The 26,763-nt window shown below is 51.3% G+C and overlaps 1 protein-coding gene across 2 annotated transcripts in view; it reads right to left on the bottom strand.

Annotated features, from left to right (window-relative positions):
- HEPH (hephaestin) overlaps positions 1–24,145 on the bottom strand; it is a 60,631-nt gene extending 36,486 nt beyond the window's left edge. The window contains exons 1-13 of one of the 2 annotated variants that reach the window (XM_056809719.1): positions 24,004–24,140; positions 18,126–18,193; positions 17,201–17,412; positions 15,134–15,378; positions 14,154–14,366; positions 13,130–13,312; positions 12,513–12,767; positions 12,199–12,367; positions 8,856–8,995; positions 8,367–8,498; positions 7,366–7,577; positions 6,101–6,251; positions 1,084–1,296 (exon numbers count right to left, since the gene is read on the bottom strand). In XM_056809719.1, coding sequence (XP_056665697.1) covers positions 1,084–1,296; positions 6,101–6,251; positions 7,366–7,577; positions 8,367–8,498; positions 8,856–8,995; positions 12,199–12,367; positions 12,513–12,767; positions 13,130–13,312; positions 14,154–14,366; positions 15,134–15,378; positions 17,201–17,376 — 2,089 coding nt within the window. In that variant the 5' untranslated portion in view covers positions 17,377–17,412; positions 18,126–18,193; positions 24,004–24,140. Of the gene's footprint in view, positions 1–1,083; positions 1,297–6,100; positions 6,252–7,365; positions 7,578–8,366; positions 8,499–8,855; positions 8,996–12,198; positions 12,368–12,512; positions 12,768–13,129; positions 13,313–14,153; positions 14,367–15,133; positions 15,379–17,200; positions 17,413–18,125; positions 18,194–24,003 lie in introns of both variants that reach the window. The other variant, XM_056809720.1, reaches the window with a different exon arrangement.
- Between the last annotated feature and the right edge of the window lie 2,618 nt (positions 24,146–26,763).

Genomic DNA, 26,763 nt, shown 5'->3' with positions numbered 1-26,763 from the left:
ACAGACAGGCAGACAGACAGACAGACAAAGAAAGAGACAGAGAGAGAGACGAGACAGACAGACAGAGAGACAGTTGAGGGGGGAGGAGAGTGTGTGTATGTGGACTATGGAGGGTTCTGAACCCAAACTAGATTTTCTTTTTAATCCCAGGGGCAATAGGGAGCCACTGCTGTTTGTAGGGTGATGTAGTCAGACTTGCACTTTAGGGATCTCCTACAGCTGGAGGATTACAGTGGGAGACCCTGAGGTGGGAAGCTATTGGCAGAGTCCAGGTAGAAGGGGGTACACCTTGGAGCTGGCAGTGCCAGGATCGAGGAGGGACCTTGTAGGATGCACATCCTAAAAGTAAAATTGCTGGGCTTTGGCAGCAGCTTGGATATGGTAGTGAGAGAGAGACAGTAGAGAAGGTAAGTGGGGAGCAAAGGTAATGACAAAGGGAATTTCTGCTGCCCGTGGGGTATCTAGTTGAGCTGTCCAATAGGCAGCTGGAGAATGGCAACTCAGAGGGGTAGCCAAAAGGTGAGGACTGAATAAGTCGAACTGAGAAGCATCAGCACTGAGCTGCTAATTGAATCCATGAGAGCTGGGGAAATCACCAAGGAGAGCATCCAGAGCAAAAGGAGCCGAGAGCCACCCATGCGTCCTGGTATATGGACTGAGTGCTGGTACCCAGGTGTGGGGCCACACAAAGAGGGCAATCGAGAGGCAGAGAGGCCCCGTGGCACACTCCTGGGGCCCCAGGCCATCTTGCTTCCTAATTAGTTCTTTAGATCCAGGCAGGGCAGAGGCACCCAGAAACCTGAGGGGGCAGGCAGCTTCTGGCAGTGCTAGGGGTGGTTGGGGGATCCTCTAAGCTGGACACTTGGTAGGTGGCAGGGAGGTGAGGCCCTGCCTAACTGTATCACCCTGGGCAAGTCACTTCACCGCCATTGCCTAGCCCCTACCACCACTACTCTTCTGTCTTGGAACCGATACACAGCATTGATTTTAAGACAGAAGGTCTTAGAAAAGAAAGAGGCCCCTCAGGCTGCCAGTGTAGTCAAGTCCAATTCCCATGAGCTTGAAGTGGGCCATAGACCTTACCTGGAGTGTCTGGCTGCATGAGGGCTGTAGCAAAGGTGTGAGGGAAGAGGGAAGCTGAAGCCTTTCTCATGCCCATCATCTGGATGGTGTGACCCTCGAATGTGGCTCCGTGAACGTCGGTCTCAGTGCCCAGGCTGAGGAAATGCCAGGCAACTGTGTCCCCCTGGCACATAGCTAACGCAGGCAAGTTCGAGAAGGTGAAACCATTAATGGCTGAAGAAAAAAACAACCAAAGGGGAGATAAGGATGAAAACAGAGTGAGTGTCAACAGCAGCTTAGACCTTCCTGACCCACCCAACCTGCCACCTCAGAAGGAGGCTATGACTGATGCCTAGCATCACTAACAACACAGGATTCACAGTGAATGCCCATTCAGGTGATTTGTCCTACAGAATTAGAATAATAGCTCACACTTATTACCACACTGTGCTATGTACTTCTTAGAAATATTCTCATGACCTCTGGACTTATATAAAATACTATTGAGCCCATTTTACACCATAGAACACTGAAGCAAAGAGTAGCTAGGCACTAAGGTAGAGAGTGTCTCTGACCAATTTTTTCTTTAACCCTCACTTTCTGTCTTAGAATCAGTAATGTGCCTTGGTTCCAAGGCAGAACAGAGAGGTCTAGTTGAGTGACTTGTCTAAGGTCACTAAGATAGAAATTGTCTTGGGCCAATTTTGAACTCAAAACTTCTGGGTTTCCAGTTTCATTTTGGTAGCAAGAACTCACCTGCCTAGCTCCATTCACAATAAAGGTCCTTTTCAGATAATTCTCCCAGAACATTATACTACGTTTTATTAAGCCCCTACTATGTGCCATTGGATCCTTACAACAAAATTAATAGTTAGGTAATACTATTATACCAAATTTACAGTCAAAACCCTAAGCCAAAGACTAGTTGAGTGGCTTATCTAAGGTCACCAAGACAGAAATTGTCTCTGGCCAATTCTGAACTCAAAACTTCTGGGTTTCAGGTATCATTCTGGAGGCAAGCATTCACCTGGCCAGTGCCCTGACACAATAAAGGTCCTTTTCAGATAATTCTCCCAGAAAACTATACAACTACACTTTATTAAGCACCTACTATGTGCTGGTCACTGTACTGTGTATGTTTTTATAAATATCATCCCTTTTCAGCCTCACAGCAAATTTGGGAGTTCTGGGAAATATCATTACACCCATTTTCTACTCCAGAACACTAAGGCAAAGACAGATTAAATGATTTCTCCATGCACACAATCTAAGAGTCTTGGGGCTCTTTTGATGCCAAGCCTTCGTGGGCCCCATCTTCCCCCTAACTACCCACAAAATGAAATGGAGAACAAATGGAATTTTCCCATATAATGACACTAATGAGTAACCACATACTACCTACTATGAGCCAGTACCCATTTTCCACCTAAAAACACTGAGGCAAAGAGTACCTAAGTGGCTTATCTAAGATCATTAAAGTAGAAAGTTCTCCAGCCTGTTTTGAACTCAAGTCTTGTTTACTCCCAGCTTAGCTCTCTCTGCACTTACCTTGCTAGTTCCCTGACACCATGACTGTCCTTTTCTGAGTATTCTCCTATGCCATTATATGGACTATTAGCAACATTGTGCTCCCACTATGTGCCCGGTGTAATATTTACCGATATAATTGCATTTCATGCTCCTGACCTACCCATTTTATACCCAAGAACACTGAGGCAAAGAGTAGTTGAGTGACTTATCTACAGTCACAATGCTGGATAATCTCTCAAGCCTATTTTGAACTCAAGCCCTGTTTCCTCTGGGCTGGCTAGCTCTCTGACACCATAAATGACCCTTTCAGAGAATTCACCTAAATAATTATACCAACAACTAGCATTTCTTATGGTCCTACTACGTGCAAAGTGCTCTTTAAGACACTATTCTTAGGGGGCAGCTGTGTAGCTCAGTGGATTGAGAGCCAGTCCTAGAGATGGGAGGTCCTAGGTTCAAATTTGGCCTCAGACACTTCCCAGCTGTGTGACCCTGGGCAAGTCACTTGACCCCCCATTGCCCAGCCCTGAACACTCTTCTGCCTTGGAGCCAATATACAGTATTGACTCCAAGATGGAAGATGAGGGGTTAGAAAAAAGACACTATTATTTTGATGCTCATGAAATACAAGCAATATTATTGTACCCATTTTACATCTAAGAACACTGAGGCAGGGGGTGGCTGGATGGCTCAGTGGATTGAGAGCCAGGCCCAGAGACAGGAGGTCCTAGGTTTCAATCAGGCCTCACATACTTCCTAGAGGTGTGACCCTGGGCAAGTCACTTCACCTCCACTGCCTAACTCTTAACACTATGTTGATTCTAAGATGAAAGGGAAGGTGGTGGTTATTTTTTTTTTATAATAATACTATCTAATACATTTCCTAGCTGAGTGACTCTGGACAAGTCACTTGACCCCCATTGCCTCACTGTTACAGCTCTTCTGCCTTGAAACCCATACATATTGTGGGGTTTTTTTAAAGAACTTCAGTGGATCCCTAAGGTAAACTGAGCCACGGGGGGGGGGGGGTGACAAGATCATCCACCTCGGAGTTGCAGAGGACCTTACTGAGCTGGAAAAAGGGGGCTGGGCTAGATAGCCCCAGCGTTCCTTTCTAGCCTGAAATCTACAATCCACTGTTGAACCCAGACGAGCCCCTCTGCCTCGGTTTCCTTCTCTGTAAAATGAGTAAGCAGGACCTCCAGTTTTACACTCGGATCCTACGTGCGTCACGTCAGCCCCCCAGATTCAGTCTCCTCGCTAGGGGCTCCGCCCTGGGCTCTCTGGCCCCCTGCCGCTTGGGCTTGGGAAATGCACGCGACCGCGCAGCGGAGACGAGCCAGAAGGAAATGGAGTCCTCCCGACATTTCGGAAAGCTGAGGGGCGGGGTCTGGCTCGGGCCCAGGGAAATGGCAGCCGCTCGGCCGTTTTACGGCGGGGGAGGGGGCGGCCTCTCCTCCCTAGCCCAGGAAATTTACTTGCAGAGAGACTGAATAAAAAGCCGGGGGTGGGGGTGGGGGGGGGGCTCTTCCAGAAATTTCTCTGAAAGGAGTGGGTTTTTCCACTGGCCACACTGCCCCCTGCTGCCTGCAGAGGCCGCCTAGGCCCCAGACGCAGCCAGGATTGCCGAGTCACGGTCAGGAGGCTTTAAAGGATAGCAGAGAACCAGAGCGAGACCGGAAGGAGCGGAAAGCAAACAAAGCGAGCCAAGGCCTTCCGGGCTGGGGCGCCCAGGCCACTTGGGAGAACGGGGGACCCCAGAAAGGGGAGAAAGGGTGCCCGAGGGCCGGGAGCGCGCGCTGGGGACCAGGGAACACCCAGTGAATCCCACTCCCTTCCCCTGGGGAGATGGGGGCAGATGGCCGATGGGAAAGACCGCCGGGCTTTCAGGGCCCATTGGGGGGGCGAATCCGGTGGGGGTGGGGAGAGAGGGGAGCCTCCGAGCGGAATCCATAAAGCTTTATTTTCTTGTGTAAGAGCCCTGATGGGACTTGAAAGCCATACTAAGCGTTGGTTCTGAGGCAGAAGGGACCCAAAAGGGCTGGACAAAGGGGACTAAGAGACTTGCCCAGGATTACCCAGCTAGGAAATACCTGAGTCCACATTTGAACCCAGGACCTCCTGTCTCTAGGCTTGATTCCCTATCCACTGAGCTACCCAGCTGCCCCTCTTAGTATCAATGCTAAGACAAAAGAGCAGTAAGGGCTGGGCAATGAAGGATAAGTGACTTGTCCGAGGCCACATTTGAACTCAGGACCTCCTGTCTCTAGGCCCGGTGCTCTATCCACTGAGCAACCCAGCAAACCCTTATTTTAAAAATATAGTCCTGCCAGACTAACTTTTATTTCTTTACAAAAGTTCTCCACCTGTCCACTAAGAGGAGAGCAATGGAGGTAGCTGGGTGGTTCAGTGGATAGAGCACCAGGTATAGAGATGGGAGGTCCTGGGTTCCAATGTGGCCTTAAACACTTCGTAGCAGGGTGACCCTGGGCAGGTCACTTACCCCACATTGCCCAGCCCTTACTGCCCTGCTGCCTCAGAGCTGATACTTGACATGGATTGGAAGGGAGAGGGTTAGGGATTTCTATTTACAAAAAAGAAAGAGGAGAGTGTGTGCCTCAGTCTTTGTCCTTGGGGTCCAAGCAGTGCTGCCAACCCAGTTTCCCTCGGCAGTCTTGTGGCATTGCTGTGGAAATGATGGTGCGCTCTGGATGAGAGGAGAGGCCAAGTAGGTGTCTGGCTTGGTCTAAGCTTGGGGCCTGAGCTGTTTCCTGTTTTTACCAAGAAGGATGGCCAAGCTGGAGGCTGTGCCCAATTGGGGACAGTGACACTTAGGGCAATAGGTGCTTATAGGGAGTGGCATGGGAAGAAGACAAACAATCATAGCTAACTTTTCTACCAGGCTCTCTGCTAAGTGCTTTGTACTCATCTCATTTGATCCTCCCAAACACCCTGGGAAGTAGATTACAATTATCCCCATTTTACAGATGAGAAAACAAAGGCAAGCAGAGGTCAAGTGACTGGCCCAGGGTCTCATAGCTTGTAAATGTTCCGAGGCTGGATTTGAACTCCCCCAACACTGAACAAAGCTTGTTTATTGCACCTAGAGTTGTCCAAGGCTCAGAGAAGTTAGGCCACAAGCTCAAGATTGCATAGCCAAATTAGCATCTGAGGAAGGAGTTAACCCAAGCTCTCTAGCCCCTATGCAGCATTCTCTCTCAAAGTCAAACTGAGGCTCCTATCCCTTTCAGTAGAGACTGGAGATGGCCAGGGTTTGCAAGGGGACAGGAGAAGTGTTTTTCAGACACAGTTCAGGGCCCATCCAACTCCTTCTCAGCTGCCCAGGCTTGGGAACACTGAATTGAATTACTCAGGAAAGGCCCTGCCTTGGCCCAAGTTGCCTTATCGAACCCTGGACCAGTCAGGAGAAGGCCTGGAGGGCTGATGATTGGAGAGATACAGGAAGTGGGGAGGGCAGATGAAATAGCCCACCTAGCAGGACCCTTACCGTGCATCTTATTGGAGTCTAGGAAGCTCTGGTCATCTTCTAAGAGGAGACTTTGATCCAACATGGCGGCATCCTTGTTGATGTTGCTGTACCAACTGTCGTTCTCATCGAAGACAGTAAAGAGAAGAAAGAATTCTTTGTCCACACCTTTCTGCAGGCCCCAGGGAGAGAAGAGAGGATCATGGGTCATAGGCCTAGAGCTGGAAGGAAACTTAGAGGTCATTGAACTCGGTGCTGTAGTGGATAGACGGCCAAGCTTAGAGCCCAGTTCAAATCCTGCCTCAGTTCCTAGCTGTGTGACCCTGAACAAGTCACTTAACATTTCTTTGGCTCAGTGTTCTCATCTGTAAAATGGGGATAATTATCGCACATATTACATAAGGCTATGTGGGGATCCCATGAAATAAGAAACATAAAGAGCTCTATAAACCTTCCCATGTTCCAAAATGCTTGCTATTATCATCATTATTACTTAGTCCAACCCCCTCACTTTGGAGAAAATTGAGACCCAAGGAAGGCACAGGATTGCCTTGCCCAAGCAGCTGAAGCAGAAGTCAAACTCAAGTCTTCCCAAATCCAGGACCATAATCAATATGGCAGCCAACCATATCTCTGAACAATGAGTCCATGTGCTAGGGGCCAGGGCCAGGGATTTCTGGAGGTTCCCAGTCCATTTCCCCAACCCCAGGGCCCAGAAACAGCACCCAAAGACAGACAAAGCTAGCTCAGAAGAGTGAAGCTTAAACTGTGCCCAGGGGAGAGGGGTAGGCTAAGGGAGAAAAGACAGAGAGGGCCATGGATTAAGAGGAAGAGGGACCCTAGCAGTGTGACCCTGGACTAGTCACTTAACCCTTAGCCCTTAGTGCTCTTCTGCCTTACGTAGCATCACTCCTAAAATAGAAGGTAAGGGTTAAAATTTATTTGAAGAGGAAACTGAGGAATGAGATGGGACAGGATTCATGGATAGGGGCAGGAAACAGGAATGCCCAGCAACAGTCACTGATAGAAATAAGGAAGAGGAGAAGCTTGGGGCACTCTTGAGAACAAAGGAATCCCACAGATGCCCAAGATTGTTATCTGTGAGTCAGCAACTTGGGAAAATGGTGGAAGAGTCCTGCAACCCTCTCCCATCTCTGTCCTGGAAAGGAGAACCCACAGCCAGTTCACCCTGCCCCACACCAGCCCCTGCACCACAGTAGCTCCAATATTTAACGCCTCTCAGGCCCACCCACCCCAACCTGGGCTTCCCCTCCACCTCGTCCCACCTGCTTGCCATCGGCCCCCAGCGAGCCCACTTTGCAGACCAGAAGAGGCCCCACAAGGCCGGAGTTGGTGTCTTTGACGGGATCCACAGCTGAGAAATACATCCAGGTCAGGCAGGCCGGGTCTGTGGGAGAGGGGCCAGCACCAGGAGGGACCATCCATCGGTAGGTGACCTTCTCAAAGGGTTGGGCAATCAGGCCATGGTGACGGGAGCCTGGATAGGATCACGGAGTCAGAGATTTCACTCTGGAACAGACCTTGAAGGTGATCTACTCCAGGGGACTCTAGACCCCTGTTTCTGGAACTGGTGAAGCCTCTGGACCCCTTTTCAGAATCACATTTTGAAATGTATAAAATAAAGGCTTATTAGCTCATGTATTTTATTACACATTATTCTATATTATACTATGGTGTGATATTAACATCATCCAAGCAAAATTCTTAAGGTTCCCAGGCTCCTTCCCAACTTAAGAACCTCAGAACTACTAGAAAACCTTCATTTTACACATGAGAAAACTGAGACTTAAGAAGGGGGAGTCATTTGCCCAAAGTCAAGTAGGTGGGATTTGAACTCAAGGCCTCTGAGTCTAAAGCCAGAACTCTGTCCTCTGGTACCATGCTGACTCAAAATGAAGAATGATGGGGAAAAATAAATCTCTACAACTGGGGCCTCCACAATGACCACTTCTAAGGCCCCAGGCAAGAAGCATTATCCCAAGTCTAGAGATGAGAGGTCCTGGGTTCTAATCTGGCCTCAGACACTTCCTAGCTGGGTGACCCTGGGCAAGTCACTTGAGCCCCATTGCCCAGCCCTTACCACTCTTCTGCCTTAGAACCAGGGAAAGGTTAAAAAACGATTTACTTCGGGTAAGAGGATCATGAGAGCCATTTGGTATGTCAATGAGTAAACATCTGCCCATAAGGCAATGGAGTTGTCAATTGGAGCTCTTAGGAGAAGCAGCCTGCCTAAGGGAAGAAAGCCAGTGCCCAGGAACTGACTGACCATCATTGTACACGGTGCCCTCGTAGTCCTTGTCGTAGAAGACACCGTGGGGTTGTATACTGAACGGCCGTGAGGCTCGATTGTAGAACACGACCTCGATGGTGTCGCCCACCTCAGCCTTGATTACTGGCCCTGGGTGGGGGAGAAGAGAGAAGGGCTAAAAAAAGAAGGGGAAAGGGAAGACGCAAGCAGGAACAAGAAGGGAAGGAAGGAGGCCCCTGTTTGGGGTGTACGGTGCCTGGTACACATTAGATACTTATTAAGTGCTGCTCAATTGATTCAAAGCCGAGCATATCTCAGTCTTTGTCTTTTGATTCCCAGTGCCTGGTCGACAGGAGGCTATTACTATTATCCATCTCCTACTGTATCTGCAGCAGCCCCCCTGGGGACACAGGAAGAACATCAGGATAGGCCTCACTAGACAGAGTGACCCATTGTCTTCAGTTCTCTGTCCTGCTCTGGCCCTACCTGTACCCAAGTGAGGCTCACCCATGATGCCCAGGTGAAAGGTTTCCTCAGACCGTGGCAGCTTTGTCTGGAATGTCTCATCAGTGTATTGGATGTAGCGAACTTTCCAGTAACTGCCTCCAATCCTCCTGGCATTCTTCTGGAAGAACTTTTCCGAGTTACTAGGGCAGGAGGACCCAATTGTTACATGAATATTTCACTCACCATCACCTACCCCTCTTGAGCGTCCCAGGCCTTCACACACATGACTGGAAGAAGCAACAGAAATGGGATACCCTGGAACTTGAGTGTGAGGCCCAATTCCAAAAGTCACTGGACTGTGCAAACTGTTGGCACCACTGTTCTGCATGGACCCCAAAACTGAGGGGAAAGCCCCATGTAGAAAAATACTTATCCTACTACTTTCTGCAGTAGCAAAGAAATGGAAGGAAAATGGGTCCCCATTGACTGGGGAATGCTTGAACAAACCAGTACATGAATGGAATGTGTCATTATTGCCCAGAAGCAAGCAGGGCCATGTATCAGGAAGACCTGGCTTCAAATCTGGCCTCAGACATTAACGAGCTGTGTGACCTTGAGCTAGTCACTTCCTGAACTCTCTGGGTCTTCATTTTCTCCTTTAAAAAATGAGGGGGCTGGATCCAGTGGCTCTGGGGGCCCAGGGCTACAAGGTAATGTTCCTATGATCAGTTCAGAGACCAGTCATGACTTCAGAAGACCCTTGATTAAGCAGCGAGGCTATGAGTTCTAGGTATGGAAAGAGGCATTTGTAGTCACATGATGCCAATTGTGTCCACCTGTTCTCACTCCATGTATTTGGGTTTGTTTGTTGATATGGGGCCCAGGGCGGGGGGTCCATGCGGGGGAAATAGCAGAGATGGAAAAACATACAAATTCTTTCATCAGACATGGAAAAAGATCAAAAATGGAAACCACGGGGGGGGGGGGGGGGCAGTGGGGCAGGCAGCCTGGCCCAAAGTGTGAGGACACTCCCTTAGGCATCTCAACACTGCCGCAAATACAGGTTCTCTGTCCTCTGGAATTCTGGGGCATTAAGCGAGTGCCAGATTTAGTATGGAGACCCAGCTCCAATAGTACTGACTGAGTGACCTTGGGCGCAGCAAGTCCCCCAGCATCCCCACTTGTAAAATGAGCTCATTAAGACTGGCAAGCCCTCTGACCCAGAACACAGAATTTCACCTGCAAAGCAGCCAGCTCTCATGGACTCTCATCTTAATTTTCTAGAGATGAAGTGACTCACCCAAGGTCACATAGTCAGTAAGCATGGCAGCCAGAATTCCGCCTCAGGTCTGCTGACGAGTTCTCCTGCTCCAGATTGGACCCAGAGGAAGCACTGAGTCATTTCACTATAAGCCATACCTCGGCCTTTTAGCTCCCAGTCCAGGACACCAAGATGCCTTGTGGCAAGACACTTCCTAGTGGGAGGCTTCTCCTCAGAGGTACCCCAAGTATCAATAACTGTGCGTCTGTGTGTGTCCAAGCACCAGCAACTTACATTAGTGCGGGTAACTCCCAGTGTGGAAACTCCCTCCCTCGAAGCAGAAGGGTGCCCTTCTGTAGCTCACAGCCTGATCACCAAGAGTTCAAGTGACTTGCCCAGAGTCACATGACCAATATACATCAGAGGCAGTACTTGAACCCAAGTCTTTCTTCCCAATTCCAAGGCTATCTGCTCTGAAATACTGCCTGTTCCCAATCCCTCCCTCCGTTTCCTATCTCCTGGCCATGAGATCGAGCTGGAAGAGGAGGCCTGAGGTTTCTCCTTCAGCCTCTCCCAACCTTGGACAGAGTCGGAGGGCTCCTCCATCCAAGGTTAGGTGCTCTAACCTCCTCCTCCTCCTCCATCCTGCCAGGACACTGGAGAGAACACGCAAGCCCAGGCTTCCTCTTTGTCCCCTGTCCTGTTCTTATCTGGCTTCCCCACCTCCTCCAGGCTGAGGCCCTGGGCCAAGCAACTATTTCTACAATTTGCTGGGTACATGCTTGGGATCTGAGATCTAAAGCTGGAAAAGGACCTCACAGACCACTAAGTGCCACTCCGTCTTTCTACAGAGGGGGAAACTGAGGCCTAGGAGGAAAAGTGACTTATCCAGGGTCACACTTATGATCTGAAATTGGAAGAGGACTTCAGAGGCCACCTAGTGCCACCTACTCTCTTTACAGAGGGGAAAACTGAGGCCCAGAGAGGAGAAGGGACTTACTCAGGGTCACACTTGGGATCTGAGATTTAAAGCTGCAAAAGGACCTCAGAGGCCACCTAGTGCCACCCCATCTTTTTAAAGAAGAGCAGGTTAGGTAACCTGCTGCAGGTCACACCCTCTAGAACCTTGTTGGCAAAGACGTAGCACACATGCAGAGCCGGCACTCAGAGAACTACTCTGTTCTCCTTCTTCCCAGCGCCTAGGGACACTTTTGCTTGCTCCACCCCTCTGCCCAGCCACCCAAAGTGAACACTTTCTCCCTCAGCTCTCTCTGGTAATTCTGGGGTTCACAGACAGCTTGAATTTGCCCTCTGGGCCCCCAAACTTGTTCTGCCAACACTGCTCTAAAAGGACCTCAGAAATCATCTAATGCTATCACTTCATTTTTCAGATGAGGAAACTGAGGCCCAGAGAGCAAAAATGACTTGCTCCAAGTCACCCAACTAGTAGGATTTGAACCTGATCCCTTGTCTCCAAAGCTAGAATGCCTTGCTTCAACCACTGTGAGGGAACTTCCTAAGTACGGAAAGGCTCTAGGGCTTAGCTCGTCATGCTCTTGGGCCCATGGTAGCAAGACTTACACACTGTGTTACCTCGCAGCCAGATGGTGTTTAAGAACAGCTCAGAGATTTGCTGAATGAACTTGGGGGGGAGGGTGGGGGGGGAGAGAGAAAGGAGAGAGAAACAGAATACAGACAGAGAACAAGAGAGACACACAGAGAGAGAAATAAAGAGGAAAAAACAAGAAAGAAGAAAGAGAAAAAAGATAGGAGAAAAAATAAAGCGGAGAGAGAGAGAAAGGAGAGAGACGGTGAGAAAGAATGAGACAGAAAGAGGGAAAGAAAGAAAGAAAGAGAAAGGAGACAGAAAGAGAAAGAAAAAGTGAAAGCAATAAGAGAAAAGTAAAAAGAAAAGAGAAAGAGGAGACAGAGAGAAAGAACAAGAGAGGGAGAAAAAGAAAGAGAATAAAGAGAGAAAGAGAAAACGACCAAGAGAAAAAGAGAGAGACGAGAGACGAGAAAGAGGAGAAAGTTACCAAAAAATGAGACAATGAGGGAGAGAAAGAACAAGAAAGGGAAAGAAAGAGAAAGAGGAGAGACAGAGACACGGATGCAGTCCCAGTTTGGAGGACGGCCTCTTACCTGCCTGGCTCCTGAAGACTCTTCCCAGTCCTTCCATCTCGCCTTGTGGGCCCATAGTCCCAGCTTTCTTCCGAAGCCCCAATGAAGTACTGTCGGACTCGGCCCGGGAGTGAGGCTTGTGGTGGGGTCATGGAGCATGGCTTGACCTCATACAGTGCCTGCATGCCATCTGGAGAAGGGAGGTCATGGTGGACAGGGAGGGGAGCCCTGAGCCCATCTTACCTGGGTCTTTGGGAGCCCCGTGTGGCCAGGCCTGGTCCGAAGCTCCTCCCTCTTTCCTTCCCCCAGGGGCCAGGAGCTCCCCAAGAGCATACCTCTCAGGTGGCTGTTTACTTGACAGCTGAGCAGCCATGTGCCGGGCACCCGAGGGACCATCTGGGCAACCACGAATGTGGCTGGGAAGAGGGAGGCCACATCCGTGTGGTGGCCCTGGACTGTCAGCACCTGCCCAGGGAAGAAGGCCGTGTGCACATCCACCTCATTGCCCATGCCAAACAAATGCCAGGCCACATGTTCCCCGGCACACATGCTCAGCTCAGGCAGGTTCCCAAAGACGAAGCCATTGATTGCTGCAAAAGTCACAGGATGGAGGAACATTAGGACAGGAAGGGCCCATGAAGAGGATCCCGCCCAACTCCCCTCTTCTTACAGAGGAGAAAACTGAGGCCTGGGGAGACAGAGGGACTTCCCCAAGGACACAAGGGTCACAGAGCTGAATTTGAACCCAAGTCATCTGGCTCCAAGCCCAACACTCTCCTTGCCGCTCCGTATGACACCTGTGAAGTCCTCGTTTCCTCCAATGTGCTGGGCTTCTATCAAGCCCCCTGTTTTAGGGATGGGCCCAGAGAAGCAGACCTAATCGGGTCCAGGAAAGGCATGACTATGGACCAGAAGCAGGGGTGGGAGCCCAGCCTCCGCTTAGCAGGCTCACCGTGCATCTTGTTGGATGCCAGGAAAGTCTCGTCCTCTCTGTCCACCGAGGCAGGGTCCTTACAGAAGGAGGCAATGTTCTCCTCCAGGAACCAGCTCAAGTTTTCATCCACCACGCTGAAGAGCAGGAAGAAGTCTCGGTCCACATCCTGTCGCCTTGGAGGGGAGCTTCCAGCCAGGGTCCCTGGACACAGGAAGTGAGGAGGCCAGACGTTGATAAAGGGCATGCCCAGGAGAGGAAACCGAGGAAACATCCCAAGAGGAAAGAAGGGAGGCCAAGTAGGCTTGGCCAATGGCAATGGCCAGAAGGGTGTATGACCTTCTGCCGTGGCGCTTCCACTAAAAGGGAAAGAGTTTGCCCCATTCCGGGCATGGCCAAGACCCAGCCCTGGCCATACCGGGATCACAGAAGGCCCCACTTGACCACAGCCTCAACCCTTCTAACTCCCATCACATATGGAACTCTGGCCAAGCCCCAGATCCCACCAAAGCCTTAACCTCCTCCCCCCAAATCAGCCACAGCCTGGCTGGGCAGCCACCACCCTGAGCACACCCACCTACCTATCACCAGGAGCTTTCCAAGGCAGGCCAGGAGGAAGAAGATGATAGCAGAAGAATGAAAAGATGGAGGAAGGCAATCCCCGTGACTCAGATGGTCAACAACGTGGTGACATTGAGTCATCGGCCCCTAGCCTGTCCCTGCTGTCTGGGCCGCTCCAGCCCAGCCTAGCAGATTAGAGTTCCCCAGGGAGCAAAGGCCCTGGGAGAGCCACCCCAAAGCCACCTCGCTGTCCCACGAGAAGGCTGGCTCGCGCGGTTCCCTCTCCTGCCATGGTAGCAATGTCAACCTCAAACACCTTCCCCGATGCTGCCTGACTCCACTTTTAGCTGCTGCTTGCCAGTGGCCACGAGCAGAGGAGAAGCCGGTGTCCCCTTTGAGGGACCAGCACCAGTGGGGACTTCCCTGTGCCAAGAGCTCATGTGATCCCCGGACCCCTCCTTCCTGCCCCCCCAGGACATGGCACCTCTTTTGCAGGTGATGAGAGGCCCAATGAGGCCAGAGGCAATGTCTCGGGGAGCATCCACGTGGGAGTGGTAGATCCAGGTGAGGCAAGCAGGGTCAGCGTGGGTGGGTGCATGGCCCTCAGGTATAGTCCAGTTATAGGTGTGGCTCCCTCCAGAGGGGACAGCATCATCTGCTTTCAGCCTCCCAGAGGTGCCATCCGGGTACAAGGAACCTGGTAAACAGGAGAAGTTCAAGATGAGGGAGCACCAGAAATCGGGGAAGTAGCTGGCACCAGAGGCGGGGAAGAGGGATTCTGGGATCTGGGAGGCAGCGGCAGGGAAAACTAGCCAACCCCAGGGAGCTGCTGCCCTGTTCTGCCCCATGCCTCAGTTCCCCCTGGGGAGAAGGTCCAGTGCTCAGTTACCAAGAACTCTTAAGGGCCAAATTGCTAAGAGCAATGGGCCAGCTATTACATTTCGAATGGAAAGAAGGCTGAATTCGCAATCAAAGCATCCTCATTTGAGACAGTGGACTGAGAGCCAGCCCCAGAGGTCCAAATGTGGCCTCGGACACTTCTTAGCTGTGTGACCCTGGACAAGTCACTGAACTCCCATGGCCCAGCCTTGGAACCAATACACAGTACTGAGTCGAAGATGGGGGGAAGGGGTTGAAACAAATGAGCTTGTGGGACAAGATGACCTCTTGAGTCCCATTCTGCTTCCCGTCTCTCCCACAGATCCCAGCATTTGACCCTCGATGTAAGCCAGACACTGCTTATTGGCCCCGTTTTACAGAGGAGGCCACTGAGGCCTAGAGGGGTCAGGACTGACTGTGATGACCTAGTACTTTGGCAGCAGCAGCAGCAGCAGGCCTTGAATTCGGGCCTTCTAACTAGTGGCCTAGAAGGGTCCTCCAAAGGCCCTCCAGACTCCCTCGGCCCAGGAAGAGAGAAGCTGGCCCAGAGGCCCGGCCCGGGAAGGACACGGCGTGCTGGCTGACCTTCTGAGTCCTTCTCATAGAAGACGCCGTGGGGGTGGATGGTATAGGGGCGCCTGGCGAAGTTCTTCAGGTGAACCAGGATGACGTCCCCTACTTCCCCCCGCAGCACGGGGCCCAGGAAGCCCAGCCAGGCGGGCCTGGGCACCTCAGTGGTGTACGAGCTGTCCGAGTACTCCTTGTACACAGCCTTATGGTAGATGTTCCCTATTCGGTCCTTGCCCGGCTCCAGGAAACCAGCAGCCGCCCTGAGGGGAGACAGACAGGCTGAAAAGGAACTACAGCTTCCCCTTCTGCAGTGGGGTGCAGGGGGTGAACTCCCTCGGGTCCCGGGCCCCTCCCTTGGTGGCTGAGTCTAGACTGAGGACAGTCTAGACAGACAAAAAGAAACCCATCAGCCCACAAAGGAAACCAAAGGCCAGGGAAAAGGGCACCAGTGGTGGTCCCCAACCCAGGTCAAGAATCCTGGCCAGCTCCTTAGGGTTGGCAAAGGGCTGTTCTCTCAGCAACCAGGGCAGCTAGACAGCATGTTTGTCACTATCCCTACTGAACAGTGGACACACTGAATCTCAGGACTGTAGAGCCTCAGTACCTCAGGGCCTCGCAAGCTCAACTCCCTCTTTTTACAGAGGGGGAAACTGAGACCAGGGAGAATGACTTATCCAAGGTGACACACAAGGTGTTGGACCTCTATAGAGCTGGAAGAGACCTCAGAAGCCAGCTCATCCAACCCCTTCCTTCTACAGAGGAAGGAATTGGGGCCTGGTGGGGGAAATGACTTGCCCAAGATCACATACTTTAGAGAGGGCTGGGATTTGAACTCGGTCCTTCTACCTGTACCTCTAATACTTTTCTGCTAGCCCAGGCTTTCAATTAGTATGGTCTGAGGCAAGGGAGAGACCAAAGTGACCTTCCAAGGTCTGGTCCCACCCAGGGAGTATGAGATTTCTAGGCTGGGGTAATGCGGGAGATGGTCTCTGGCGGAAAGCTCAGTGGCAGGCCGATCTCTGGCCCAGTTGTGTGGTTGATGAGAAGTCACAGAACTGGGATCCACTTGGGGAAAGGGGAGCCAAATGACCCTGAGGGTCTAATGTCCCCAAGAGGCTTTATAGCTTGGGAGAAGGAGCCCTGGGGACTGGAAGGCACATTGCCTGACTTCAGAAGGTGTTGAATTTGAGCAAAACACTTATCCAAGCCTCAGGGTCCTCATCTGTAAAATGGGCATAATACCATTTGTGCCACATAGTTCATGGGGCTGTTGTAAATCACTAAAGGAAAGTGGGTAACTGTAACTATTGACACCAGGCCACCCTGAAGATCTAGAAAGGGTTCTGGGTTTAATGTCAGAGGGCTGAGTTCAAAACCTAGCTCTTCCACTTACTGTGTGACCTTGGACCAGTCTCTTACCTCTTCACTCCAGTTTCCCCATCTGTAAAGTACACGTTATGATATTCATAGAGTGGTCATGAAGAAAGTGCTTTGGAAGTCTTAATGTCCCCTAGAGATGGGGATTATTATTACCAGAGGAGATCAAGGTGGCTCAGTGAACAGAGCACCAGGCCTAGAGACAGAGGTCCTGGGTTCCAATCTGACCTCAGACAATTCCCAGCTGGGTGACCCTGGGCAAGTCACTTAACTCTAACTGCCCAGCCCTTACCTCTCTGCTTCCTTCCAACAAATACCTAGTATTGACTCTAAAACGGAAGGTCAGGGGGTTTTCCATTATTATTGCCATTCCATTCCAGAGACTAAAAGAGGGCTTGTGGGATAGCAGAATACTCATTTGGAGTCAATGGCCTTCATTGCCATCTTAATTCTGCTGTTCCCCAAGACTCACCTTGGGTAGGTAAGCCATTGCTTGCTCATTTGTAAAATGGGTTGCATTAGATGATAGTTAAGGGCTAAATGACCACGATGCAGACCCATTTCCCAGAAGCCAGGCTAGAGGGGAGAAGCTGGCTGGCTCTGGCCATGGCTGCCCTCTGACCCAAAGAAAGGAGAGGAGGGCCAGGGCTCTCCACCTCCTGGCACAAGCCTCCCACCACCGACCCTACCCAAGGTAGAACCTACTTGTCGTCTTGCACTGACTTGCCCGTGATGACGTTCTTGTCCTTTGGCGAGTAGTTCCAACGGACTTCTCGGATGCCCACGTAGTATTCCCGGGTGGCCCCCTGAGCCGGATGGGGCCACAGTGCCAGCACGGAGAGCAGAGCCCCCAGAAGCTGCCACTGGCCCATGGCCTGCATAGCCCCAGCAGGCAACGTTTGGGGGCAGCTGTTGCCCTGAAAGAGAGATACCAAAGAAGCCCCCGTGTACACCTATGTGCGTACCACTTAGAACAGAGGACTGGGCCCCTCTAGGTAGTGCTGATTCAGTAGGTGGAAGGATCAGCTGAGTCTGCTAGGCAATGGGACCCAAAGGCCAAAATAAAACATGTGAAGATGGTATATTGCCAACCTCTTGCCCCATCACCTTTCTCAGCTTCTTGATCCAGGTTCAGCTTGTGGTCCACTAAGACAACCAGCTTTTTATGAGTACCCAACTCCCCACCACTTAGCTCATTCCAATGAGAGGCCAGAAGCCCATGCCACACTGAGTTCACTTTGGGGACCCCAATGTATCTGTGGGGTTCGCAAAGATTAGGGGCTTTATCTTCTCTGGGACTCTTTAGAGGAGAGAGGGGAGGAAGTCTAGGCCTGTCTCTGCCTCAGTCTGGGGCCTGGAAAAGAGGGCTGAGAATTGCCCCAGGGGAGAAGATGCTGAGAAGAAAGTTAACAGAAAGAGACGCCCAATCTGTCCTGGGCCCGCGTCCCCAGTGGTTGAGATTACAGGCATATGCCAGCACACCTGGCAAGTGATGGAGTTTTTAATTGCATAGTCAGTTCATTAATTGTTTCTTTTGCTAGGCTGTTAATGAAGAAACAGAAGAGCGAGAAGCCCTTTTATTGGCTTTTATGGAGGAAGGGACGTGAGGACAGAGAACATTCTCTCTCACCTAGGACGTGACCGAAGAGGGGACACAATGTGGCCAAGCCAAGTAGCGGTGACTCTCTGATCAAGTATCTAAGGTACAAAGGAAGACAGAAACATCATCCCTGCCCTCTGCAGGGTGGGAAGGGGCACACAGACAGGAAGGCAAGTTTCTAAAGCACCTACTATGTGCTTCAAATGTCCACTGGGTACATATTTACAAACAGGATCCCATTTCATCCTTGCAATAATGCTAATAATAGCAGGTGCTCTGATATTCCCCATTTTAGAGTTGAAGAAACTGAGGCAGACAGAGGTGAAGTGGCTTGCCCAGGGGCACACGAACAGCTAGGCAGTGACTGAGGCTGGATTCAGACTTCAGTCTTCCTGACTTCAAACCTAGGGTGTCTAGTCATGGCCCCACACAGCTTCCCCACTACATGAAGAGTAGATGGAAGGCCTAAGCAATTTGCCCTCCTACTTCTGGGTAATTCAAACCCCCCAGGATCAGCATGATTCGTGCCTTTCCTGTTCCCCCTTCAAAGGAGCCAGGAGTTCTGCCTTCCCACTTTGGGCCTCAGATTCCCCCTCTGGAAAAGGGGAAACTGATCTCAAAGGATCACAGAATTTCAAGTAGGGGTCAGCTAATCCAAGTTGTACCTGCACCGGAATCCCCTATACAATATCTCACAGAAGTAACCCTATCACCTCTGCTATTAGACCTCTAGTCATGGGGAACTCACTACCTACCAAGGTAGCCCATGAAGGATGAGCTACATATTGCTATATTTAGCTACATATGCAAAAGCATTAGTGATACCAGTGTGACCCTGGACAAGTCCATTCCCCTTCCCAAGGCTCAGTTTCCTTCTCTGTAAAATGAGGAAGTTGAATTGAGGCTGGCCTCCAAGGACCCTTGTACCTTCAAATTTAGGAACCTATGAGGTTTGTCCCAGCAGATGGCTCAGCCTAGTGAGGTGGGTTGGAATAAACTGGCATTCCCAGCTTTCCAAAGGATTAAACCCACTGGGCAATCTGGAGCCCAGGACACAGCTTAGAACTTCTTGACAATGACTTAGAGCTGTGTTGGTGAACCTATGTCACATGTGCCGGAGGGGGCTTCTCCCTTTCCCCTCTCCACTCACACCTGAGGACATTTTTCACATGACCCACCCCTATGTACAGCAGCCCAATGGGAGCTACCCCTGTCTGGGATAAGGGGGAAGCTCACATGCAGAGTGAAGGTAGGTTTGCCTGGCACGGGGAAGGCCAAGATGTCAGAGCTAGAAAGGATCAGCTAGTCAGTCTGACTCCATCTTACACTGAGGGAAACCGAGACCCAGAGACAACAAGTGACTTAGCCCATTCCTATCCTCTCAAGATAGTGGTCAAAGCAAAGTTTGCAGTACAAAATGGCAGACCACTCCAGTACGTTTGCCAAGAAAACCCCAAATGGTGTCCCCCAAGAGTTGGACCTGACTGAAGATGACTGAATGACAGCAAAGCCATATTGGAAGGTTCCAGAATCCTACCTATCTTCGAGACCCCCAAGGGATTCCTGTGCCCATTTTACAGTCCCTACTCCAAGTGGGAGGCAGCTCCATGGCTATCACTCGTCAAAAAGTTGCACCCCAACAAATGGACCCAGACGACAGCCCAGCAATACGGGGTCACACCTGCACTCCATCCCCCACCTCCCAGAAACACGGGGCACCCGCCTCCCTTTGAGAGGGCCCTGAATCAAAACCACCTTTCCCGTTTCCCAGAGATCCACCCGTGGCCCCTGCACCCTCCCTTTCAGTAACGTTGTGCAGGGCCATGGTTCCAGCCGCTGCATTTACCCAATTTCAATGCTGGCTCATTTGAGGTTCATTCAATCCATATTAATCACACAATCAAGGCTCCGGTAGCTGTTTTCTCCAAACTCCCAGGATACCCTCTTTCCTTCCTCAATGAATTCAGAGCCTGGCTCGCAGCCTTTCTTTCTTCCCCAACTCCTGTCTTCCTATTAAGGAACATTAGCATACATATTGGTGTACCTTCAGATGATGTCTCTTCCAGCCTCATTTTCTCCCCTGACACCAACTGACTGCCACCGCCGTGGCTCAGGCCCCCAGCACGTCTATGTGGCAACAGCCTGCCCCGAGACTCTCCCTGCTGCAGTCCAGCCTCCTCTCAGTTGCCCACAGCCACCTTGCTTGAGCCCAGGGATGACCAGCTCTACTTCCCAGAACCCTCTACTCCATCTCCTGACTTGTCTCCTGGTTGTTGCCAGTGCTGGCAATTCTCCCCCTCATCTTTTCCTTAACTTCCTTGGCTTCCTTAGAGTCCTACCTTCTTCAAGAAGCCTCCCCCAGTCAGCCCTCCTTCATATGGGTGCCTTCCTGGAAAGGGACTCCAATTTAGCCCAGATCAATCCAGTTTCTCCTCGTTGCTTACATTGCCTCCCCCATTAGACACCGAGCTCCTTGAGAACATGGACGATAGGGAGTCGCTGGGTGGTTCAGTGGATTGAAAGCCAGGCCTAGACATGGAAGCTCCTGGGTTCTGATTTGGCTTTGGAAATTTCCTAGCTGGGTGACCCTGGGCAAGTCACTTACCCCCATTGCCTCTCCAAATGGAGAAAAGTAGTCACACCCCAGGGAATATAGGATTGATATAGAATAATAGTCACACCTCCACTCCACCCTACCACCCCTACACCCCACTCTGAGAAATATGGGAACCCTTAACACCCTTGTGCCTTGGAACCTATGCATTCTAAGTCAGAAGGTAAGGGTTTTAAAAAAAAAAACAGGGAGGGGCAGGTGGGTTGAGAACCAGACCTAGAGACTGGAGGTCCTGGGTTCCAATCTGGCCTTAGATACTTCCCAATTGGGTGACCCTGGGCAAGTCACTTCACCCCCATTGCCTAGCCCTTACTGCCTTGGAACCAATACACAGTATTGATTCTAAGACAGAAGGTAAAAGGGTTAAAAAAAGTCACAAAATATGCTGTATTATAGTTTTGCTTATTTTGTTAAACATTTCCCAGTGACATTTGAATCTGGCTGGGTTGCCAATTTAGCCTGGATTGATCTCATTTGTTCTCCTTGCTTACATTTTGTCCCCCATTTTCTCCTAAAGAACACAGATTGAGAGCCAGGCCTAGAGATGGGAGGTCCTGGGTTCCAATCTGCCCTCAAACACTTCCTAGCTATGGCCTTGTGTTTGCTAGCTCTGGTTTTCCTCTGGCCTTCTGGTCTTGAGTCCTTCACCTCCTTATCCTATCAACCCACCAAGCCTTAGCCTTGGAGCACTCCTGCTGCTCACTCACTCCCCAGGCCTTTTCCTCCTGTTCCATGCTGCTGAACAAGGAAAATAACAACCATGAAACATCAAAATGATTCCAATTGGGTCCAATACAAATTTCTAGTGCCTAATCTCCACTGGGCCCTCGCCACACAATGGCAATCTGACTATGCCTCCCTAAATGAGTCACTATCTTGCTCACTACATACAGCCTTTTCCTCAAACCTTCTCCACCCTCCTCCAATGTCCAATGGTTCCTTCTCCCCTGTTGTCTCAGCTGAGAACCTCACCTCCTCGCTCCAGAAAAAACTGAGGCCATTCTGGAGAGTTCCCTCATCTCCCACTCCACCCCAGTCCTCCTCTCAAATGGCTCAGATGCCTCCTGATCCTATCTCCCTCCCGTGCTTCAATGGCCTTGCTGATACCCAATGCCCCTACATCCCAGGAGATCTCATTCTCATCAGCCTCCTCCAGCAGACTGTCCCCCATACTAACCTCCAATCTCTTTCTGTCTGCTGCTGCCAAACGTGTCTTCCAAAGGCCCTCCCTCTGGTCATCCACCTCCTCTAGCCTTCATCCTGTACCTGTCCTCCTTTCTGTGGCTAGACTCCTGGAGAAGGCCTTATCCAACCTCTTCTTTACTCTCTGCAGTCTGGGTTCAGGCAGCCTCCTTCATCAGAGACTGCTCTCTCCAAAGACCATCTCTTCCAGACTGCCCTGTCCCTGTCAATGGCACAACAGTCCTCCCAGGCACTAGTGCAGTGCCTGGCACATAGCAGGTCCTTAATTGATGTTCATTGACTTGACATTTTGACTACTTGTATAACAATGGGCAAGTCCCTTCCTCTGCTGGCCCTCAGTTTCTCCCTCTGTAAAATGAAGGGGATGGCTTGCTGGCCTCAGAGGTTCCTTTGAGCTGGAGATCTAGGACCTGCATAGCACCTGGCACAGAGTAGGTGCTTAATGAATGTTGTCTAATGTGATATTTTGACACCCTATATGTCCCTGAACAAGTCCTTTCCCCTCCAGGGCCTCAATTTCCTCATCTGTAAAATGAGGCAGTTGGCCTGGAAGGTAAAGAGAAAGAAAGCAAGGAAGGAAGGAAGGAAGGAAGCAAGGAAGGAAGGAAGGAAGGAAGGAAGGAAGGAAGGAAGGGAGGAAGGAAGGAAGGAAGGAAGGAAGGGAGGGAGGAAGGAAGGAAGGAAGGAAGGCAGGCAGGGAGGAAGGGAGGGAGGGAGGGAGGAAGGAAGGGAGGGAGGGAGGGAGGGAGGAAGGAAGGAAGGAAGGTAGGGAGGAAGGAAGGAAGGAAGGAAGGAAGGAAGGAAGGAAGGAAGGAAGGAAGGAAGGAAGGAAGGAAGGAAGGAAGGAAGGGACGGAGGGAGGGAGGGAGGGAGGGAGGGAGGGAGGGAGGGAGGGAGGGAGGGAAAAAAGGAAAAAGGGAAGAAAATGTTAGCCAGTATTATTATCATTAGAAAAGTTGGTGGCTCAATGGATAGAAAGCCAGGCCTGGTGTCAGAAGGACCTGGATTCAAATCTAACCTCAGACACTTCCTAGCTGTGAAACCCTGGACAAGTCACTTAATCCCAACTGCCTAGCCCATAGCACCCTTCTGCCTTTTAAGATAGAAGCCAAGGGGCGGGGGTGAAAAATTAAGTTTGGAAATGAAGCCCCAGAAGTTTGCCCGTGGGTCTACACCATCCAACCTAGGCAGACAGCCTCTTGGCAATGGCTGGCTCCTTGGCAGTGTCAGGTTCAAAGTCAGCCCCTCTGGAGGCTGCGGTGTCCTCACATTACCAACTGGGAAACCACATCAAAGCGGAGCTCTGCCACAGGGCGGGTTGGGGTTTTCTGGGCCCCTTGAAGTGGTTTTCCGCCCTTCTTCCCACTCTTTACCTCCCCGGCCTCTGGGGGAGGGGTGGGAGAGCAGGTCGGGGAGTTCCCAAGAAAGATCCAACCTATCGGGTTGGCCCAAGACAATGAATGGCACCTCCCAGCTCACTGCCTTGGGGCTGGGAAGGAAACTGAGGCCCAGGGAGGGGAAGCTTTCAGTTGGGAGTCTGAGGCACCTCCTGAGCCTCACATTCCGCGCTTTTCCTCTCAGTAGCTGTGTGGCTGGTCTCAGGCACTCCACTTCCCCATGCCGGGCCTCAGTTTTCCGACCCTGAAGTTCTGCCCTAAATCTCTGGACTATGTAAGTCTGGCAGGTAGGAGGAGGGTCCAAATTAGGTCCCAGCCAGTGAGGTTTGTTGTAGCTATTGCCACAACATCGTGGATCAGATTAGGTCATGGGCCCCTTTAATTTTACAGAGGAGGAAACTGAGTCCCAGGGAGGGGAAAGCGACTTGCTTGAGCTCCAAAGGAGAAAAGGGCAGGGCCTGAAATGTGGTCTCCAAGTGTGGGGCTTCGGTTCACCCTGCTTCTGGGGGCAGCCCAACTGGCCCGAGCCTTTCATCTTTCTGAGGGGGAAACTGAGGCCTAGACTTGGGCATCCAAAGGGCCCTGAGAGTCACATGCTACCGTGCCCTTTGGGGGCCAATAGCTTGGCCCCGTTGCCTCCTGGGGGAGGGAGAGGGACCATGGGGGATGGGGAGGAGGGAGGATTGTGGCTTACCTGGCCTCCGGGCCCAGCCTACCACAGCTCGGGATGACAGCCCAGGGGTCTGGGCTCCTTGGCGGGAAAGCCAGGCTCAGTGCGGCCACGATGGGGTGGGGGCTCCTGGATTGGCCCAACTGGGCAGGGCCTCCCAGAGGCCCAGGCCTGGAATGGGCGGGGTCTGGGCTGAGGGCGGGCCCGGGGCGGGGCGTCTTTGCTATCAGAACCTAAAGGAGAGGGCTGGGGAGGGGAGCAGCTGCCTGAACTCCCTGCGGCTGGGCCCCCACCCTGGAGCAGCCTGACCTGGGGTCCCGGGGTCCCTGCCCTCTGTAGGGTCACCTTAGAGTGGGGGACTGCGGAGCCGGGAGAGAGCTTAGAGCAGGGAGTGTCAGAGGTGGGAAGGAGTTTAGAACACAAAATACCAAAGCTGGTATTTGAGGAGCTTAGAACAGAGAATGTTAGCACTGGGAGGGAGCGTAGAACACCAAATGTCCGAGCTAGAGCGACCTTAGAACATAGAACTGGAAAGAAAGCTTAGATTATGAAAGTGGAAGGGCCTGGAGGGAGCATCTTATTCTATTCCCCTCATTTGAAAAAAGAGCCCAGGAGGCGGAAATCACTTCCTAGAGTCCTGGATTCTAAGCTGGAAAGTACCTCGTGAGCCAAATGAAGCCACTGAGGCCCAGGGACATTAAGCCCCACGGCCGGATCACACAAGTAAGAAGGCAGAAGGCAGGATTTTGAACCCGGCCCTCAATGCTCTTCTCCACTGTACCGGGCTGTCTCCTCTAACTGTCAAATAGGTAAGGCTCAGGCCTCCCCAAGATCCACCCCCCCACTTCTGCCCTCCCAGGATACCCCCTCCTTCCTCTAAAAGACTGCCAGGCCAGGGACAAAACTGTGGGGTGAGAGCAGCCTGAGATTCACCTTTAAGGTGACCCCAGTGAACAACCAGAAAGGGCTAGAAGTCAGGAGACCCAGTTTAACTACTTAGCTGAATAGTGGGCAGCCTTGGCCAAGTTACTTATCTCTCTAGGCCTCCTGTGGAACATAACAACATAATGTTGGCGGTCTGGCTGACCTCTTCTCCATTTCTCCACTCCATCTTCTGCCTCCCTTGCCATCTATCTATTTAAAGGTTCCCAAATGGGCCTCAAGGAAAGAAGCAACATGTAGAACCAGAAAAAAACAACATGGCACAGGGAGACCCCTGGCCCCAGATCTACCACTTTTACTAGTGGTGTGACCTTGAGCAAGTCACCTATCTCCTTTTTAAAGGGCTTCACCATTCTCATCTGGAAAGTGGGACTGTTGGATTAGATCAGGGCTTCTTTATCTGTGATGTTGAAGCCCTTCTAGGCATCTCTGGTGAGGACTATAGACCACTTTTCAGAATTAGATTTTTTTTTAGTCAATTTCTAATGGAAGGAACTGCTCAATTTCAGTTAGACATTAGTGACAAAAATGATTAATTAATTGTTTTTCCCCTTCTAAGTTCACAGATGCTCTGAAATCTATCCAGAGGCCCCTTGGGAGGGAAGTGGTTAAGAGACCCCATAGTTAGGTCCCTTCCAGCCATGCCAAGTCCCTTTCCAGCTCAGACGGTCTATATCCCAAAGGCCCTTTGCAGGTATCCCAAGTCCGAGTGTGTCTGAGATGAAAACTTGCCATTCTAAAAGTTGCTAAAGCCCTGATCACACAGCTGGCAAAGCAGTCGTGGGCATAGTGACTGAAGAAGAGAAGGAGAGGGGTGAGGTCTCCAAAGCACCAGGGAGAATGCTCTAAGCTGGCTCAGTGCTGAGAGAAAGGAGGAGGTTGGGAAAGGGGTGATGGAGGCCCGGGGCCTGCCTCCATCCATCAGCCTTACTTTTAGAAGAGGTGTCCCAAGCTAGGAGCAGCTGCAGTCCTGGAGGCTGGCCTCCCACACTGACTTCTTGTGACTCCAGAGTCTGAGGACTGGCCTTGGAGAGGAGGATGGGCCAAAAGCATGGGCCGGGAGGGCAAAGTCTCTGTCATAAAGCTCCCCAGGTGGCCCGATGCCCTTGGAGACCTGGGAACTGGCCTGGGCTTGGACCTCCAGGCTTGGGCCTCCAACTGGACCCGATTGGGAACCCCTGGGCAAGATGGGAGGAGGCACGTCAAGCCTCCACGTCATTACCCAGCTCTGGACATCCCCTTCCACCCTGGACCTTGGAGTGCAGCAGCCCAAGCAGGAAGGTGGGAACAGGATTCATTAAGGTGGGGTCCAAGTCCAGGCACTAAGGCTTTTATTGCAGGGAGGGGAAGAAAGAGAGACACTTCTGGGTGACTCACAGAAGCCAACAGGAGACAGTTTCTAGACCTACGGGAGCCATCAAAGGGCCAGGCTGGGCTTGCAAACAGACCTTTACTAATCACTGGGGGCCAGTCCCGCCTCCCTCCCAGCTATGGGCACATTTCCAACAGGAAGAAAGCAGGCACCTACCAGTACTGGGAAGAGCCCTGATCTGTAAGACAGAGGCCCTGAGTTCAGATTTCTCCATTACCCTTTACAACTCTGTAAAAGTGATATAGCGAGGAGAAGGAGGAGGAGAACAATAATAATAGTATATGATAAGGCTCTCCTTCCTTCACTCCATCTACTGACTTCTCTAGCTTCCCCTAAGTCACAACTGAAAGCTCTTCTTTTACTGAAAGACTTTCCCAAACCCTCTTAAACATAGGGGCTTCCCTCCAGTCATTATTTTCTTTGGATTTTTGTTGTGTTTGACTCTTCATGATCCTGTGGACCATCACTAT

Source organism: Monodelphis domestica, chromosome X (assembly GCF_027887165.1).
Source record: "Monodelphis domestica isolate mMonDom1 chromosome X, mMonDom1.pri, whole genome shotgun sequence".
In the NCBI taxonomy this organism is placed as follows: domain Eukaryota; kingdom Metazoa; phylum Chordata; class Mammalia; order Didelphimorphia; family Didelphidae; genus Monodelphis; species Monodelphis domestica.
Note: the sequence above shows the minus strand (reverse complement) of the source record. Positions and strands in the feature narration are given on the sequence as shown.